Raw genomic sequence first — 17,090 nt, forward strand, 5'->3', positions numbered from 1 at the left:
GGCGCTGATATGGACAGCTCGGGGTCCTTTTAGGACGATTGTTTCAAAGTGTCAGAATCTTTTTTTAACTATATAGAAAGTGCGGTTTTTTTAGAGTTACTTCAAACACATCTATTTTAAACCAATTAGAGAATATTTTACTGTACATAAACATACACTACTTTTGTTATTTTATTTAGGCGCTGTTATGGACAGCTTGGGGTCCTTTATGGACGATTGTTTCAAAATGGGGCGTGAAAACCCCTGTTAGAACTTAATAGAGTGCCTTTTTTTAGAGGTGGGTACCTGACACACGACTGTTTTAAAAATATCGTTGTCTTATTGAGGTCTGTTTTCTGTATTTTAACAATAGGTGTTGCAATGACGATGTACACTGCTGTGCTTTGCCATTTCAGTGCCAACTAAGCTATTTGTTTTAACTGATTTTATATGCATTCCTATTTTTTTCTGTTGAATCTGCAGCAATGCTGAAATACGTTAAATTAAGACATTGATTCAATGAACCAAATATTCAGCTTCACCAGTCCCCACCACATGTACACATTCACAGCCGGCAAATCGGGCCTGTGAAGGAGACCACTCCATTCTGACGCAGAGACAAGTGCAGATTGCTATTGGCAATGGTGGATGTAAACAGGTGATCAGTAGCAAGAAGCTAAATTTTCAATGTAAGGAAGTTCAAAATAAAGGGCTCCAATTTCGTGACCAGTGCAAGTCTTGCGTGAGACTCGCTCTAAATCTGAGCAGCGGCATGCAAGTCTTTGTCTTGGTGTTTTCACAGATGTACGCAGCTTGGCTCCTCTCATTGCTTTTAACATCAGTGAACAAGGGAGGCGCACAGTTCTTGACATGGCAAGAGAAACTGATTCCATACATTATGTCTCCAGTCACCATTATATGTAAATTAATAGCTGTCATGACAAACAAATGTGCCAGTTTGACCCCGATGTACTCGATCAAGTAGGACTGAATATGATTAAAATCAATAACTTCCTTGCCCTGACACAGAATAACAAGTGATCTTGTCAATGGAGCTAAGCATGTAGCTGCGAAAAAGCCATATATGCCCCTTGTAAGAGAGCTAAAACAGTGATTTGAGAGCTAAAACAGAGCCGAGGGAGGACAGTTCAATTGGACTTCGTGGAGTGACACTTAATCCACACTGAACCGACAACTCAGCATTTTTCATTTCTTGTTGAGGGCGCACAAAAAGTCAGCAATTATAAAGTAATGAGGAACAAGCTAAGACCTACTCAGCAGGATTGGAGCAGACACATAAATGCCAGGTGATGGAGGAATGATTGTAAAATAATGAGGCAATTCCCAGCGACTACTTATCACCAGGGGTGTGCAAAACGAGTCTAAATCTTGTTTATATACAAGCATGAAAGATTGATTAGTAAGTTTTAGTGTTAGTTTTGTGTTGTTGTTTTTTTTAGTGTGGTTAAGGGGAATGTCCCAGATAGTCGATTCCCAGATTTATGAGCATGTCATTTCTGAAAGCTTCACTTGATGGTAACAATTTGTACGACATCTGCTAGTTCTCAGGAGGCCTTTTAGCACTTAGCCTGCTTAATGCTTTGCATTATGAACATAAATGTGAGTCTTAAAACTTGCTTGGGTTACCTGGAGTGCTTGTGTGCACAGGCTAATAACACGCAATTGGTGCTGATGTTTAATGTTCGGGTCAAAGTATAGAGTGTGTTATAGTCGTTCGACTGCCGACCCTCAGAGCTCTGAGGGAGACATGCTTCCCGCTGGGCCACCGTGCAAACGACGAGGCCACGTGGTTCTCATAGCATCGAATATAATGGAATGAGTCACGTCCTAAAAGCTTGACAAGTAACATTGTAAGATTTTAACCATGGTGCTAAGCAAAAAAATAAAATGGTAATATGGTAAAACACATCGATCCATTTTCTATAACGCTTATTCGGTTCAGGATCCTGGCTGAGCTGGAGTCTAACCCAAGTGACTCGGGGACGAAAGGAGGACCCCACCCTAGAATGGTCAGTGGTCAATACATAAGGAGACTTACCGAAACGGACTCACAATCACACCATCACTGAGTGCCTGCAGACCCCATGATGCCTGTCAGGCATGTTCGGTAAGTGGACCACGGCACTGTCAGTGTTAAACAACGAAGTTTGTAAAGTTCTCCTTTTTAAAGCTATATAAAGAAGCCAGTTGGGAGGGAGGGCAAAGAAAAAGCTAACTTTGGGCTCATTGAAGTGTGCTATAATTTTTGCTGACATCATGTTTGAAATGGGGACCTTCAATATTTTTTCTTTTTACAAGCAATGCTTAGGTAAGCGATAAAAGTTGTTCAAGGGGAAATGGGAAAAAAAAGGCAACAGAAAATTGTCAATAATTTCAGGGGAAAAAAATCTATTATAATTGGCGGCCATTGATGCAATGCGTTGGGGGCGGGGTATTTTATGCATTTGATATTTTTATTTCATATTTTAATTCATCAGCCAATGAATCGGTAATACTTTTTCTGACCAAAATCGACATGGGCCTCAAAAATTCATTTTGTTCGAGCCCTTTTGTGTGACTTACAGGTGACAAGAAGTGCACTTTTCTCTAAAATATGTTGAATTTGAAAGTGTAAGTCCTTAGGAGCTCCTTTAAGGGTCCCACTTTAGTTCTACTTAAGGATGAGCACAGTAGAGGATTAATTGATAGTGAATAATTGCGTCCATAAATCGTGATGAATTGACACAATTAAGGCCAAATGGAGAGCACTGCATGACTGCCACCAAGAGAAGTGCTGCCCTTTCTCAAATAGTTTTTCTTGATTTCTGCAGACAGCAATGTCACTCTTGGGAACTGAACTGCATCAACGCCGTGCGAACAATTTCGGGAAGCATTATTCTGCTCTGTATGACATGAGCATGACAACAGTAGGTCAGAACAGAGGTTCTCCCATGTAATGAATTGATTATTTGAGGGGGGAGTTAAATGCCCATCAATGATTTGTTTAAAAAAAAAATTAAAAAGAGAAATGGAATTAGGGATGTTTGAGCTCTCTGTTTAAAGACATGTTAACAAGAATTGGGCGCTGCGGCTTTCTCCATCTCCATCTGGCACCCAGAGGAAGGAGTCACAGCAGAGGCCTCACGATGCACACCCACTCCACTCTCACCACGCATGCACAGTCACGAACACACACACATACACATACTCTCACATGTTGACGTCTTAACTTGAAACGTTAATCGAAGTGCTACACTGAAAAAAAACGTACCTAAAACTAAGCCTGATCAGTCAATTAAAATTAACCAAAAGGTCATTTGCCTTTCATCCTGTCGACAAGACGAGTTGTTTATGGTCGCACATTGTGATTGACTGCCAGCCAATCCGGCGTGTAGTCTGCTTTTTGCTCAAAGTCAGCTAAAATAGGCACCAGCTCTCCACAATCCTGAAGAGAATGAGCGGCAATGAAAATGGACGGGCGCTTCATTCAGAGAATCCTACGAGCGAACCAAACCTTTGATCGTTTAAGATCAAGAATTTGTAAAATGATATCCGTAAACAAAATGCCTCCCGATTGTTTCGCCAATAACTGGCACACAAGAAAAGACGTGCGTGAACAGCTGTTCCTGTTGCTTCACTCTCACATCAATCTAATTGGAACGCTTAAAAAGCAAAGCGAGGGTATCGGGGATTGCAAATGGAAGAGCGTCCACATTCAACGACGGCCGTTTCACCCTCCGGCTCGCTAAATTAACTCTCAATCCATTTACCAGCATTGCAGCTTAAGTCCTTCGGTTTGGCCGTCGTCTTCCTCCTAATCGAGTTTCTCGTAATTCCCACAAGGCGAAAGCATTGTAAGAGCCTCCGAATTCAGGGGGGTAGAGATTTTGTTTCAGTGTACAACTGCACCTTGTGATCGTGCGCGACACGATGAAAACAACCTTCATAAATCCAGAGACAAATCTTCCTTCCAAATAAATGATCAGCCTTGTATCGCTCTTATCTTTCCCTTTGAAACTGAAACTTTGATGCAGGATGTCGAGCGGCGGTAACCTGTCTGACACCATGTTCTGAGCGTTTGATTCTGGACGAGTGGGCTGCTTGGATAAACACGCGGGCGTACGCACACAGCTAACCTTGAGGTGAGAGCCGATGAAGAATGAACTTTTCGAGCCTTTCATGATGCATTTTCCACCTCGACGTTGTTGTGTTGGTCCATGGAGATCCAGGGAGATCTTTGCAAGGCACAAATAAGCAGCCTCTTCTGAAGACTCCTTTAATTAGGCTTTAATTGCCTTATTAGCTCCTGCTATCGACGGCAAAGGGAGGTGAGGGAATGGGTCAGGCAATGGAGGGAAGCCAGGAGGTAGCAAGGTCGAAAATGCACGCAGTGTAAACATCTCGGTTCAAGGGTTGCGCCGTGTCAGAGGGAAGGTCATGTCTCGCGCAACAGAGTTGTCTGGTGATAAAAAACACTCAGGTGCAGTGCCGCTGATACAGTGAAACTCCTCTACAACGAAATCATGTTTGCAGCAAGAAATATTTCTCAACAGGGGGTTTTTCACTGTAGCAAATTTGATCTCGGATGTAAACACACACACACGCACACACAAACGTATGTGTACACGTACACACAAACGTATGTGTACTCTTTATTTTTATTCCAATAGTGCACGAGTATGAGCATACACTTATTTGACACTTCATATAGTCAGTGTAGAAAGAAAAAAAGGGAAAGAAATTGCGAAATTTACGATCAGCATTCACTTTCACTTCTTGGATAATGTCTTTTATGTTGCTTCCTCCGTCTTTCATTTTGATCACTTTTACCCTCTCTTCCAGCGTCAGAGCTCTTCTTGTCTTAGCTGCTTGACATCCAAAGGTCCTTTTTGTAGCCATTTTAGCAATGCAACGTTCTTGCTGCGTCTGAAACCAACAATAACAAATACTTCCTGGACTACTGCGCATGTGTAAACCAGTGTGGTGGTTGATGTTGCCGTTTCCGAATGAAGCAGTAGAGGTCGCTGTTGGGTTAGACTTTGTTGTAGTGAATCTCTTCACGAGGCAAGAGCAGAGAAAAATATTTTGTATAACGCAACAGTGTTTTTTTCCCCGTTGTATGGGGGGCAGGAAAGAGGGAATAGTGTTAATGAATGAAGATTTTTTCACACTAGGGGGTATTTTCGCCCATGTAGGTTTCGTTGGAGAGGAGTTTCGCTGTAATGACGACACCTATAGATGCGGAATGTGTGGTTGACACAAGATGGACAGTCAATGGTAAGGCGATTTTGAGTGGGCTGGAATAATGCCACCCCAGCTGCAAATGTGTATTGGTTGGCCACAAATAGTAAGATAAGTTTCTCTTTGTTCAGCCTGGTAAGCATTAGAGCGTTTTGCCTTTAGATATCACTGCACAGGAAGGACTAATCCTGCGATGGCGAGTGTTGGCAAAACAGTTGGCTTGGGAGCAAGTCGCGAGCGGGTCGCTGTTTTACGCTCACTTGAAGAGTGGCGGGGGGGGGGGTGGAGTTGAGCTCGAGGGACTAAGATGAAGTGATGACTTATTTCCTTCCTCGGATTGTATTTGTGCTTGCGCAGAAAGGACGACAGTCTTGTTTTTAAATTCCTCATTAAATAGAAAAAAAAAAAAAGAGAGCAATCCAGCAACAAGTTTTTCCACATGTCTGTGAGACCTGCAGGGTAAAAGTTACAGCTGGCTACCATTGTGGACTGAATGGTTGGCAACATTTTGGTGTGGTTTGCAAATGAGCACCAGAGGTTGTTGTTTGGTGCTCATTTTTTTTCCCTTCCACCGTCCCACCGACCTCATGGAGCAACTGAGGTCGTGCCTTATGTGCCTTATGGCACATCTGGCTAATGTTTCACGTTAATATGTGTAGATATGTCATTTTTTTTACGGAAACGTGGAGTAAAAATATTTTCACTGGCAAATACGTACTTGGAGTCGAAATGCTACAAATGTAGGCATTGATTTGCACATTGCGCTATGGGGAAAAAAATGTCGAACGTAAATCATGCACCGCTGCCATAATAAAACCATAAATTTAAGAATTAACAATCTTTACTTACTTAATTCGGAAATGGAACTGAACTGCTTCACGTTCAAATTTGCAAAATGAACGTTGAGCAAGTTTGCATAGAAATTGAACTTCACCAACACTAGTGTCAAAATTCTTGAATTTCCTTCCACACCAGTGCTGTCCCACCTCTGATGATACCGAAGGCAGAAAATGGCGACATGACCTTTTTCCTGTCCATTTTAAGTCTGAGCTGTTTATACACAACAGCGAAATGGTGTGTTTTCCAAACACTGATTGTTTTAGGAAAGCGACGGGGCGCTCTGGGCCCGCATCAAACACCGCTCTAGTTTTCCGCGTACGTTTTACTGACAATGATCTCGCAAAAGGGTGTCACACACACACACACACACACACAGAACCGGATCTTTTCATGATTAGTCTGTGGCTTTCATAGACAAGTCGGAATGTAATAAAATGATGATTTAAAAAAAAAAAAGGCACCGGCAACAATAACTTTGAAGCCGTGAATCTCAATGGAGTCAAAGCGTAGTGAGTAACACATCACAGGACCCAAACTAACATCTGTTGTCGAGGGCCGTCGTTAACATAACACGCCTTTGTCCCCGTGGATTTTTTTGTTTTTTGGGGGGTTTTTTTGGAGCAAACCCATCTGTTTTCTATACAACTCCATCTAGTGAAGTGATACTACAAAATGAGGCAAGTAGGAGTGCGGCTTTCTCCTACCAGGAGACAGTATACTGTTTCCACTGCAATGTCGCCTCTTCATCTTCCACCCACTACAACAGCACACTGTTTATATTTAGTGTGAGAATCAGCACGCAAGGTTTTCTCCGTTCCATGCATGCTAATGTGATTGCACACCTTTGCACTATTAAAAGCTCGCCAGAACGTGTTTGTACTTTAACGTGTTTGTGTGTGTGTTTGTTTGGCGCCGGTGATTCAATCCATCAAGTGGAGTCAGCCTGCGTCCCCCCCACCGCCCCCATGTGCTCGTTAGAAGCCATTCAGTCAATCAAGCGTGAGTCCCCCAACACAATGACATGCAAAGTGCTTTGTCGGGGTGTAATTGGCCTTGCTGGAGCTGATTTTTCTCTTTTTGTTGTTGTTTTCTCCATTTGTGCCTGCATCACTTACCTCTCATGGACAGGTGTACCGCTCAAGAAGCTGGAGTTGGCTAAAGGAAGTGGACGGTGAGATAGATTAAAACAAAGAGGGACGGAATTGATAGATTAGACTAATGATTGCGCAGCGGGATTTTACTTGTTTGTGCAACTGAATTGAAATGCTGAACAGCGGAGGGGGGGGGGGGGGGGGGTAATAGATCCTCAAATTTGAATACAACTGCAGCCGTACAATACCACATTCAAGCAAACTACTCTATATCCCTTGAAAGACAAACCAAAATTCTTATTTCTGACTTTAGCCGTCCATTATGTTAGTGTGTGAATCAATATCATATCAAGGTGCCTTCTAGACTTTCCCACTTCACCCTCCAAAAGGTCGAGATTTTCCACAGCACTTCTTCCTCGTCATCAGTACTGTAGATGTCATGATGTTAGAAATGCGTCTGGGTCAAGCAATTTAACTAGAAGCGGACAGTTCTAAAATTTAAAAAGAAAAAGAAGTCCTGGGTATCAGCCGATCTCACTCATGGATGATCGTATCGGAATCGGGAGCCTAAAACCCTTATGAGAGCACCCCTAGTTAGCAGAGCATCCTCTGATCCTCCTACTGCCGTTTAAAGCTTCACATCGCCTACGGACTGTACCAAATTAATCATTCCCTTTGAGTGTTGTTTGACAGGCACCTAAATTACAAAAAAAAAAATGACACGGAGAGTAAATGTCTTGTCCAGTTTAACTTGAATTAAAGTAGCTTCATTTTGAATCATGCAGATGCGTTGAGATGAATATTAGACTTTGAAAGTTCTCCTCTCCAACTACTATTTTGCATTCCCTCGCCTTTTTTTGACCTGATTTATTCCACTGTCGAGCGGCAGTGAGGATACTGATGGGACACCAAGTCTTGTCCACCAGAGGACGCCATTTATTTCTCAAAATTTAACTTGAGGGCGCTGAGCCGCTCATGTCGATAACACTCAATGAAAGTTGTCCCCAAATATTTAAAAAAAACGGCCAATGAAGGGGGAATTGTTCACACGGAAACCGTAAAATGAGCAAAATGCTACTCATCAGATGTTCCGGTTCACTTTGACTCGGCAATTAATATCATAAAGTGTTTAAATTTTACTTGCATATATTCTCACGACATTTTGTTAATGCAATAGTCCAGTGTGTGTGTGTGTGTGTATACACAATACTTGTGTATTTTTCTCTTCTTAGTGTGGCAGTTATTGACATTCCACTTCTTATATTCTGCACATTTTCTTTTGGTGGAAATACTGTGACTAGTCCACACAAGGGTAACACGAGGATAACCCCCCCCCCCCCCTCCACGCACACACGCACACGCACACACACACACACACACACGCACACGCACAAGCATGTTTTGGGAAAGGAAGTAGTCTCTTTAAAAAACGGCTGTTTGTGCTTGTCATCGAGCAAAGGCACTTTTGTGAGGGCACTGGGATCAAAGTGGCCGTGGAGGGAGGCAGGCGATATAATGAACGGAAAACGTCTGACTTGGCACTTTGAATGATGAAAACCAGCCGAACACGCCAAACTCCTTTTCCGCAGTCAAGTGGCGTCATCTAGCGAGAGTCATGCTTTATTGCAATGGGTGGTGGTGAAAATGTAGTTCTAAATTGAGAAAATATTCAAAAAGGAATACAAATTTAAAAAGTCGATGAGTATTTCCACCAAAAAAACATTTCTAATGTCAGTTTAAAAATGAACGCTTCAACAGTGGGCACTTTTTAATGTTCTAGTTTGCAAATTGTACTTTCTTGTTTTGGGTGTGTGGTTTGTTGAGTTTACTGTATTTTGCAATCTGTATCCCTGTCAGTGAAATTTGGACAGAAGCATCTACCACCCACCGCTTATACTTACCACCCATTGCTTTCACTTCAGCCTTTCAAAAAATGTGACATCGCGTGTTTCTGTGTTCTCAACGTCACCTTATACGCACTTGGGTTTGATAGCAGGCGGTAAAATCAAAGGCACCTCAGCTCGATTGGCCGTGCCAAATGAGTTGAATCCTTTCAGGCTTTGCAGTTTTATTTGTGGAAATTTAATGGAGCACAGATGAGTGACGCCACACGGGATGTACAGTGAGAATAAGGAGTTTTAGTGACGCTCACGGGTCGAATTACCCATAAAAGAGCCTTGAGCTGTTTTACAAGTAACATATTATTTTATACACATTTGAAGGATGTGGCATCACCCGAATGCTACTTTTTGTGCCACAGCACAATATCAAAATGTGTGATATTTATCAATCTTGTAAATCTAAGTGGATGAAGAGCTAAGAATGTAACTTTTCTTTCTCTTTGAAACAGTCATTACTCATTAATCACAATAAATCAATAGCAAAATCAATACTCATAAGTCACCAAGCAAAAAAATTCTAGCTTTGAGAAAATTGTTGTTTAAATCCTGTGTTTGTTTGTTTGTTTGTTTTTCCTAGCAATATATTTCAAGTTTGATGTTCTCTGTGGTTACAGTATTCATAAGTCTGTATTTTCCAACCATTTTTAAGTGATGCATATGCCTCTAGGTAAAATATGGTTGCTATGTCTGAGATATGTAACGATAGTGACATTTCACCAAATATCGCAACTTCGTAAGAGGAAATGATGGAGTCATCGGGTAATCGATTAAAAAAAAACCACACACACACATGAACCACATTTCTCTTTATATTTATAAATGATCTGGTTATATTGCATCTACTTACAATTTCCCTTTTAAAAAGTCTGAATATACAGAAATAGAAGTTCGTTATCAAATAGTGCCTAATGTCATAGTTCAGTTTTTCCTCGTCCACTGGCTCTGACTCATTCCAACATTTCAGAGTTAATGAAAAAAATGGAATTGGTTTTCCCGCAAATCCGTTCACACTAAGGGGTAGCTTGCTGCCGTCGCAATTCCGCACTGGTTGCGTTTGTTCCTGCTCATCATGATGTAGCCTTTGTCTCCCCACTGTAGACCCCAGCTGTAAGAAAAACATTTCTCAATTCACAGTGACGCTTTTGTCGGCCAAACGGGATCGTAATCATCAAATTGAGTTCACATTGCTTCCAAAGCGAAACGAGATGCAGTTTGTTCATCGTAAAAAAAAAAAAAATCAAAATGCGCTTGTGTTCGCCGTCCTTCTTTTTGTTGCCAAGTACACACTTTACATTGACTCAACGTTTCAACCAAAGAAGAACAATGTCAGAAAGTTTACCTGTTCTTGACCAGCCAGTAGTCACGTCCATTGTCGGTGCCGTAACCTACAGCCAGCACTCCGTGGTCCAACTCGGAGCTGCTGCACTCTGGCTCATCGTAGAGGCCTGTCAACAATTGCAAAAAAAAAATCTCAGATCGAAGTTTCTTTCTTTCTTTTTTATTTATTTTTAGATCGCTTCGATCGCACTAATGTCTGTCACCTGATTCGTATAGCTGGAAGGACTCATGTGAAGCGTCAATGGCAACAGACACAGGTCCGACTGTAGCCACCGCCTGCTTCAGGGCGCGTTCGTCGCCGGTTTTCACGTCGACGTAACCTGTGCATGTGGCACCGATGTTGGCTGGGTTGTAGCGGCACTTTCCGTCCTATTTTGGAGAAGGAACAAATGACGACTGGTAGATCCCCACGCACCAAGCCCACTCTGCATAATACGCGGCGATGGTGAGTCGTAATTTTCATGCACTTTGTATTTGCAGTGTATCTTATTTTCAAGGCACGTTTAAATGTTACCATAGTGACCAGAGAGTATTGCGGCCAGATAGGACGTTCCTCGGGTCATGATTCGTGTTTATGATTGTTTCAAAAATACAAGTTTTCATGCAGGTCATATCAAATTATTTTGTCGTATTTATCCGTCACACCTTCAAGGCCGGTCCCCGAAATTATTGTCTGACATTAAACCGGTCCGTGGGATGAAAAAGGTTGTGGACCGCTGCTGTCAGAGACTATTTCGGTTTACCTGAGCCTCATAAGGATAGGACTCCTCTGTGTCGATTCCCCCGTTTTTCTGGATGTACTTGAAGGCGTCATCCATGAGCCCTCCCATGCAGCCCATGTTGCCGAAGTCGCCAGAGCAGTCCACCAACTGCTGCTCGCTCAGAGACACCAGCTTACCCGTCTTCTTGAAGGTCTGACCCTCCAAAGAGCCCGTCTGGGCAGGGCGGAAAACATTGAAGAGTAAAGTTAATCATCAATGAGGCGACACGAGGGAATACGGGAGGCACCGCACGTACTGTGCTGAAGGCCCAACAGGATCCGCACTGCTTCTGATCCTTGACGTTGGTGACGTAGCCCTTGTTCCTCCAGTCCACAGTGTGTGGTAGGTCAGCTCCGAGGGTCAATGGCAGGAACGTGGAACCGCTCCGTGGCGCGGAAGCGTTGAAGTACAGCAGACATCCCCGCGAAACCAACTGATTGTACTCTTTGTTTTCCTAATCAGAGGGGGACACTCTTAGCGGTCTCTACATTTAGTTGTAAGAGTGGCAAAATGGTTTTCTTACCAGATCGGCAAAGAAGGTCATGCCGAGGCGGTAGGACTTCATGCCCTGATCGGCCATGATGTTGTGCACGAGCACCAGTCTTCGATTGTTCAGCCAGATGGTCTTGCGGTCAGACTCTTCTGATGGAGAGCTGTAGGATTTCCCTGTCAATCAGAACAGAAAAACGATGAATCCAGCCATGCCCTTGAAAAACATGGCTGGTTTGATAGAGCTGCCTCTTGGAATTTGACCTTGTTGCGGATGAGGAGGCTGCTCAACTGTTGCTATGTCCTGATTTTAAATTAAGGGCAAAGAGAAATTATGTTACCCTGGTACTGGTTTTTAACAGTAAATGTCGGAAAGGTTTAGGTGATAATTTTCTGTTTTTATTCTATTGTACAATTTACACTTAAAAAAAATTATCATTTCCCGATTGAAATAATGGCCAGTCTTTTTTGTTTGTTTTTTTGGAAAGCAGGATAAACATAAGCACATTTTGATTCTATTTTGTTTAGAAATGAATGTTTTGTGTTTGCTAATTTGAAATAAATCTATTGAACTCAGGATTTAGCCGATTTTATCAGAGATCGCCAGCATCCTGAGGAGATGTTTGGGGCAAAATAGGATTTAGGCTGTTATATGAAGATCCATCAAATAAAGACCAATTGGCGCCTCACCAAACTTGAGCTTCCATGCGTGGAACTCCAGATCCTCCAGAGAGATGCTCGCACAGCTGGCCACAGCCAGAAAGGCAGCAGCAAGCAGCAGCTTCATCCTGTCTGTCATTGAGAAAAAAGAAACCGTTTTTTTCCCCCCTCAATCTGCTGCAGCTTCCCTGTTGCATCACAATTTGGAAACGATTTTATTCGTGCAGGGGTCAATGGGCCACGGGCACCAGGTTGCCTCCAAAGACCACGTCAGTCGCCCATGCACCATTTTCTAAAAACGTTACACAAGTGAAATTTCAACTCCCAACATCAGAAAAATAATTAAATCATTGTTGTTACTTAATGCAAATGCTCTGATACCACTTTTTTTTTTTTTTAGAACTACAAATATTTCAGTACTTGCCAATACCAATACTGTCCGACACCTTTTACAGTAAAAAACATACTTTGTATTACGACTGGCATTTTAACATACAACTGCATGTTTTTTTTAGTTTAAGTCAAACACTTCACTTGAATGTAGCCTGGAACACAAGGCAATGAAATTACAAAGTAAAACAGTTTGCTGGAGAACCGAAAGGCTTCTTTTCTTTTTACTTGACGTGCCACGCCGCGATGCATTGCCCACGTGATGGGGAAAAACTCACTGCTTGCAGGGTGGCCTACCGCCACAACGCGCGGGAGCAAGCGCGGTTCATCATCCATTTTGCAGAGTATACTTTGCAGTCGCTCCTGCAAAGTGGACGCTGAACTTCACGGGGGGATTGACGGGGGTGACGGCGAGTTGCAGCGGTCTGGCAAGCATCAAGTGTTGTCATCCGTGTTTAGCTTCAAGTATGTCTGCACCCGCTTCATGTCAGGCTCGTAAAACGGTATCGGTTTCATCATATTGAATACCATTAATTAATAAAAAGATTTCTTTTGTACCAAAAGCTCCCCAAATTCCCTAGACAAGAAACGGCATCAATTTAAATCAAAAATTTGAATCGTCTTATGTTCATTTCATCTTTGTGATTGACAGCACATGAGCTGCTTACCTGCGTCGGAGTTGTGTCGTCGGTGTGTGTGTGTGTGTGTGTGTGTGTGCGCGCGCGCGTGTGTGTGTGTCGCGGGTATGCACCTGTGGATGATGCAGTGCTCGATCTCAGATCTTTCTCTTATATAGCTCCCTCCATATATGACCTGCAGTGTGTCCAGTCAGGTGGCTGTCAGCAGCCTATAAAATGTTGTGCAGTCAATCATTGAAATGGGGAAGTGATGAATCATGACTGGTTTTTATGATGCGATTCGTTTGGGAATCTGGAGTAGTTTCTTCGAAAGTCAGCAGATCTTGAACTCATTGCGGCTATGGGTGACTCCTGACTTGTCCTTTTTTTTTGTTTTTACTTTCAGTCTTTTTAAATGTGGTCGGCTAGCGATTATTTTAGCTGGTAGCCTCTCTCATAGACTAACTCTTCTCTTTAAGGCATCTGTCTTCTTCAGTCAGTTGCATTTTCTTGAATGATTATCATTCAGTTCCTTTGTATTTTTGAACCACAGAGTCCGTTACTCCACGACCGCAAACGGCAGGAGTTTTTCCCTCTCTGTAATGTCCAGTGTCAACTTTCAACGAGTAGATTTACTTTATTTGAGTTTGTTATTTTTAATATGTAATGGTTAACTTCTCATATGGGCCATTCCACCAAATTTGTGGATTTTGCCGGGTTGGAACTTTCCAAACTTCAAGTTCAGTCTTTTGTCAACGTAAAGTTTGATAATACACATTTTAAACTACAACAAATAAATAAATATAATCAGCATTGGGCCATCGCAGACAACTTTTTTTTGTGTCATTGTTTGACTGAAACTCCTCGTCTGAGTAACAGAATTCAGGAGTGAGATTTTACCACAGAATTTGCAAATACCTGTACATGAAAAATAGCCATGCAGCATTTATGCGAATCGAATATTGGCCCTAGGCATATTGCAAATACCAGTAAAATTAAAAAATATATCATTTTAATAATTTAGTTTAACAGGACCATGCTGAGATTTTAACCTCTCAAGCGACAGTAAAAAAAAAAAAAAAAATCAGTCAACATTGTTTCGGCCTTCACAGTATCTGAATGATGCAACTTCCCGTGCATCATGGAACTTGTGCAATGCTCCAAATTTTTCAGAAGGGATGATGTGTCAGGGTAAACGGGACTGTGTGAAAACTGCAAAGACATGATGAAAGTGTAAATCTAAATTAAACTTTTTTTTTTTGACAATAAACTCAAGATATTGGTTGGGATAAAATAATTAAATTAATAATTAATAACACAAATGTTAAATCTAAAGGATTTTGGTCCAATTCTTCAGGGGGATTTGAATCCAGTCAAAGGAATTAAAATAAGTGATCATAGAACATGGAAGAGGAAAGTTAAACGGCCATCGGCAATATAGTTTATACTGTGTTTGTGATGGCACACTGTAAAGTCTTTACCAGCATGGAAAAGTCAAATCAGCGGTTAAATTGGGTCATACAACAGATAACTCTTTGTTTTTCTGAAGGAAAAAAAAGAGAACATTTACAATATGAGCTATGTAGAAAAATTGCAAGATTCACCAAATTTTCCAACCAGATACTCAATGGTGTGCAACCCCCCCATGTTTCTTTTTTTCTCAGTCATTATCATTTGTTTCTTCCCACTTGCACATGATAGTCATGGGAACTGGATCATGAGTGTGAAAATGAAACATTAACTTTGTCTGATTTGAGTCGCTAGGCCATTTATGCAATCCTTCTACCCAGAAATGAATCCAGCCAATTTAACCAGCATTGCCGCGGTCCTGATACAGCGTATGTATGTAACGTACATTGTACATTTGCATTTCCAGAGCAAATATTGACGGCAATACTAGCATTTACTACATAATAGATGAAAAAACAACAACACTGTTCTAATTTCTCTTTTTTATTTAAATTACACACGCAGTTGCTCACCAACTCGAAAACCACGCGTCCTCTTGGAGCTTATTTGAGCCCGGCATATGCCATTGCAAAATTGAGCAACAGAGGGCAGCATTTTATGTTGAGCAGAATGCCCCGTTCACCATTTAATTTTCAAACGAGTATGACAACCTGCTGTGAGTTTGCAGGGCAATCTCAATCAAAATATTAGTTTTCATCCTTTAGTTTCCATTGGATTGTCTAATAAACATAGCTGCTATGGATGCCATGTTGTGTTTATGGCTATAATGGGATAATAGTTATGGCCGCATAGTAAGAGCAAAGTACATCCTGGTGTATCCAGTACGAACCTCAAGCGCCATGTCAAGTGTGAAACGGCACTAAAAATGCTTGGCCCGAGATAGTTAACTCTTTTAATTTCATTACTGAATGTATTTGCCCAGCTTAGAGCCAATCACATAGTTGGCTGAGTCTTATATGCATGTTAGTGAGCGGGGTAGGATTCACACATAGCAGCCGCTAAATTGTGACAGTGGCCCAGGCGGGCATACCTCAGTGCATAATCTGATTATCGGATCAATAACACAACAACATTGAGCGCATAGCCATCATGCTCGGCGTCCTCTCCAGTTGCGCATTGCTGGCATTCAGCGCTCGTTGCCACTTTATAGGTGACAAAGTGTGAATGCAAGCAGGAATTCAAAATGGAAGGCCTTTTTAAACGAGACTAGTCACATGGCAACTTTCATCAGGTCCACCGGTGCCACTTGTGTGTTGAGAGTTGTTGTCGCTCTTCAAATAGCAGTGTCAATCCACATTTGGAGGACAATTTAGCCAATCGCATTTTTGAACCATGGACCTTTTTTTTTTTCTTTTAGTTATGTTTTCAGGAAAAGCATGGGGTGGGGGTGGGGGGAACCCCATGATCGAATTTGATTTCTCTTGTGTGTTTGGCACAATCCTATCACAGATACTCAGTTCTCCCAAAAACATCCATCCATCCATCCATTTTCCGAACCGCTTGATCCTCACTAGGGTCGCGGGGGGTGCTGGAGCCTATCCCAGCCGTCTTCGGGCAGTAGGCGGGGGACACCCTGAATCAGTTGCCAGCCAATCGCAGGGCACACAGAGACGAACAACCATCCACGCCCACACTCACACCTAGGGACAATTTAGAGCGTCCAATCAACCTGCCATGCATGTTTTTGGAATGTGGGAGGAAACCGGAGCAAACATATTTAAAAAAAAATATTGCTGAGCTAAACATAGCTGATTTTACAATTAACATTAAACTTTTATTTGGCCTCTAATTCAATTTCAGTACTACGCTCATAACTGGTGTTACAATCTGCTCAAGCGTGCATGCTAGCTGTGTTAGCGGCGATGCTAGCTGGTCAAGAATAAATGTAGCTAGGATACAACTGAAATAAAATTTTGATATGAATATTTCTATTTCTGATCATATACATAACAGGGTTGCGTTGGTTTGAGTGACACGCTCTATTAAAGCTGAAACCTATGAAAAAAGGAGACCTTAACAGAGGTTTACCGGTGGTCAGAGCAATTGGCTTGATGGGGTCCTTTTTGCTCAGTCATGTAGTTTACTTTATTTCCCTTCCTCCAGGTGGCAGAAAAAGGTTTAAATAACGGGCTTGTCCAGTATGTTGACATACATAACTTAAGAGCAAAATGACAAATTATTTTTTAATGTTAGTGATAAAGCAAAATGTTGGAACCTAATTGCTTTCTACGCCACCTAATGTTGTAAAACATATCATTTATTTCATGGAGGTGATATATATTTTCTTGTTTTTAATTGAACACAAATTTGAAG

At 41.9% G+C, this 17,090-nt stretch overlaps 1 protein-coding gene across 2 annotated transcripts; it reads right to left on the reverse strand.

Moving 5' to 3' along the window:
• Positions 1–9,843: 9,843 nt before the first annotated feature.
• ctsl.1 (cathepsin L.1) lies at positions 9,844–13,507 on the reverse strand. Of its 2 annotated transcripts, none has more exons than XM_086127665.1 (8): positions 13,442–13,507; positions 12,331–12,432; positions 11,675–11,817; positions 11,408–11,605; positions 11,134–11,325; positions 10,594–10,759; positions 10,392–10,497; positions 9,844–10,157 (listed from the first exon to the last, which is right to left on the reverse strand). In XM_086127665.1, the coding sequence occupies exons 2-8, from the start codon at positions 12,425–12,427 to the stop codon at positions 10,058–10,060; spliced, it is 1,002 nt and encodes a 333-aa protein (XP_085983791.1). In that variant the 5' UTR covers positions 12,428–12,432; positions 13,442–13,507; the 3' UTR covers positions 9,844–10,057. The 2 variants fall into 2 exon arrangements, with proteins under 2 accessions (XP_085983791.1, XP_085983790.1); XM_086127664.1 differs by lacking the exon at positions 13,442–13,507 and adding an exon at positions 13,359–13,436.
• Positions 13,508–17,090: the final 3,583 nt, after the last annotated feature.

Source organism: Hippocampus guttulatus, chromosome 13 (genome assembly GCF_054856545.1).
Source record: "Hippocampus guttulatus isolate MCC_2025c chromosome 13, RoL_Hgut_1.0, whole genome shotgun sequence".
Lineage (NCBI taxonomy): Eukaryota > Metazoa > Chordata > Actinopteri > Syngnathiformes > Syngnathidae > Hippocampus > Hippocampus guttulatus.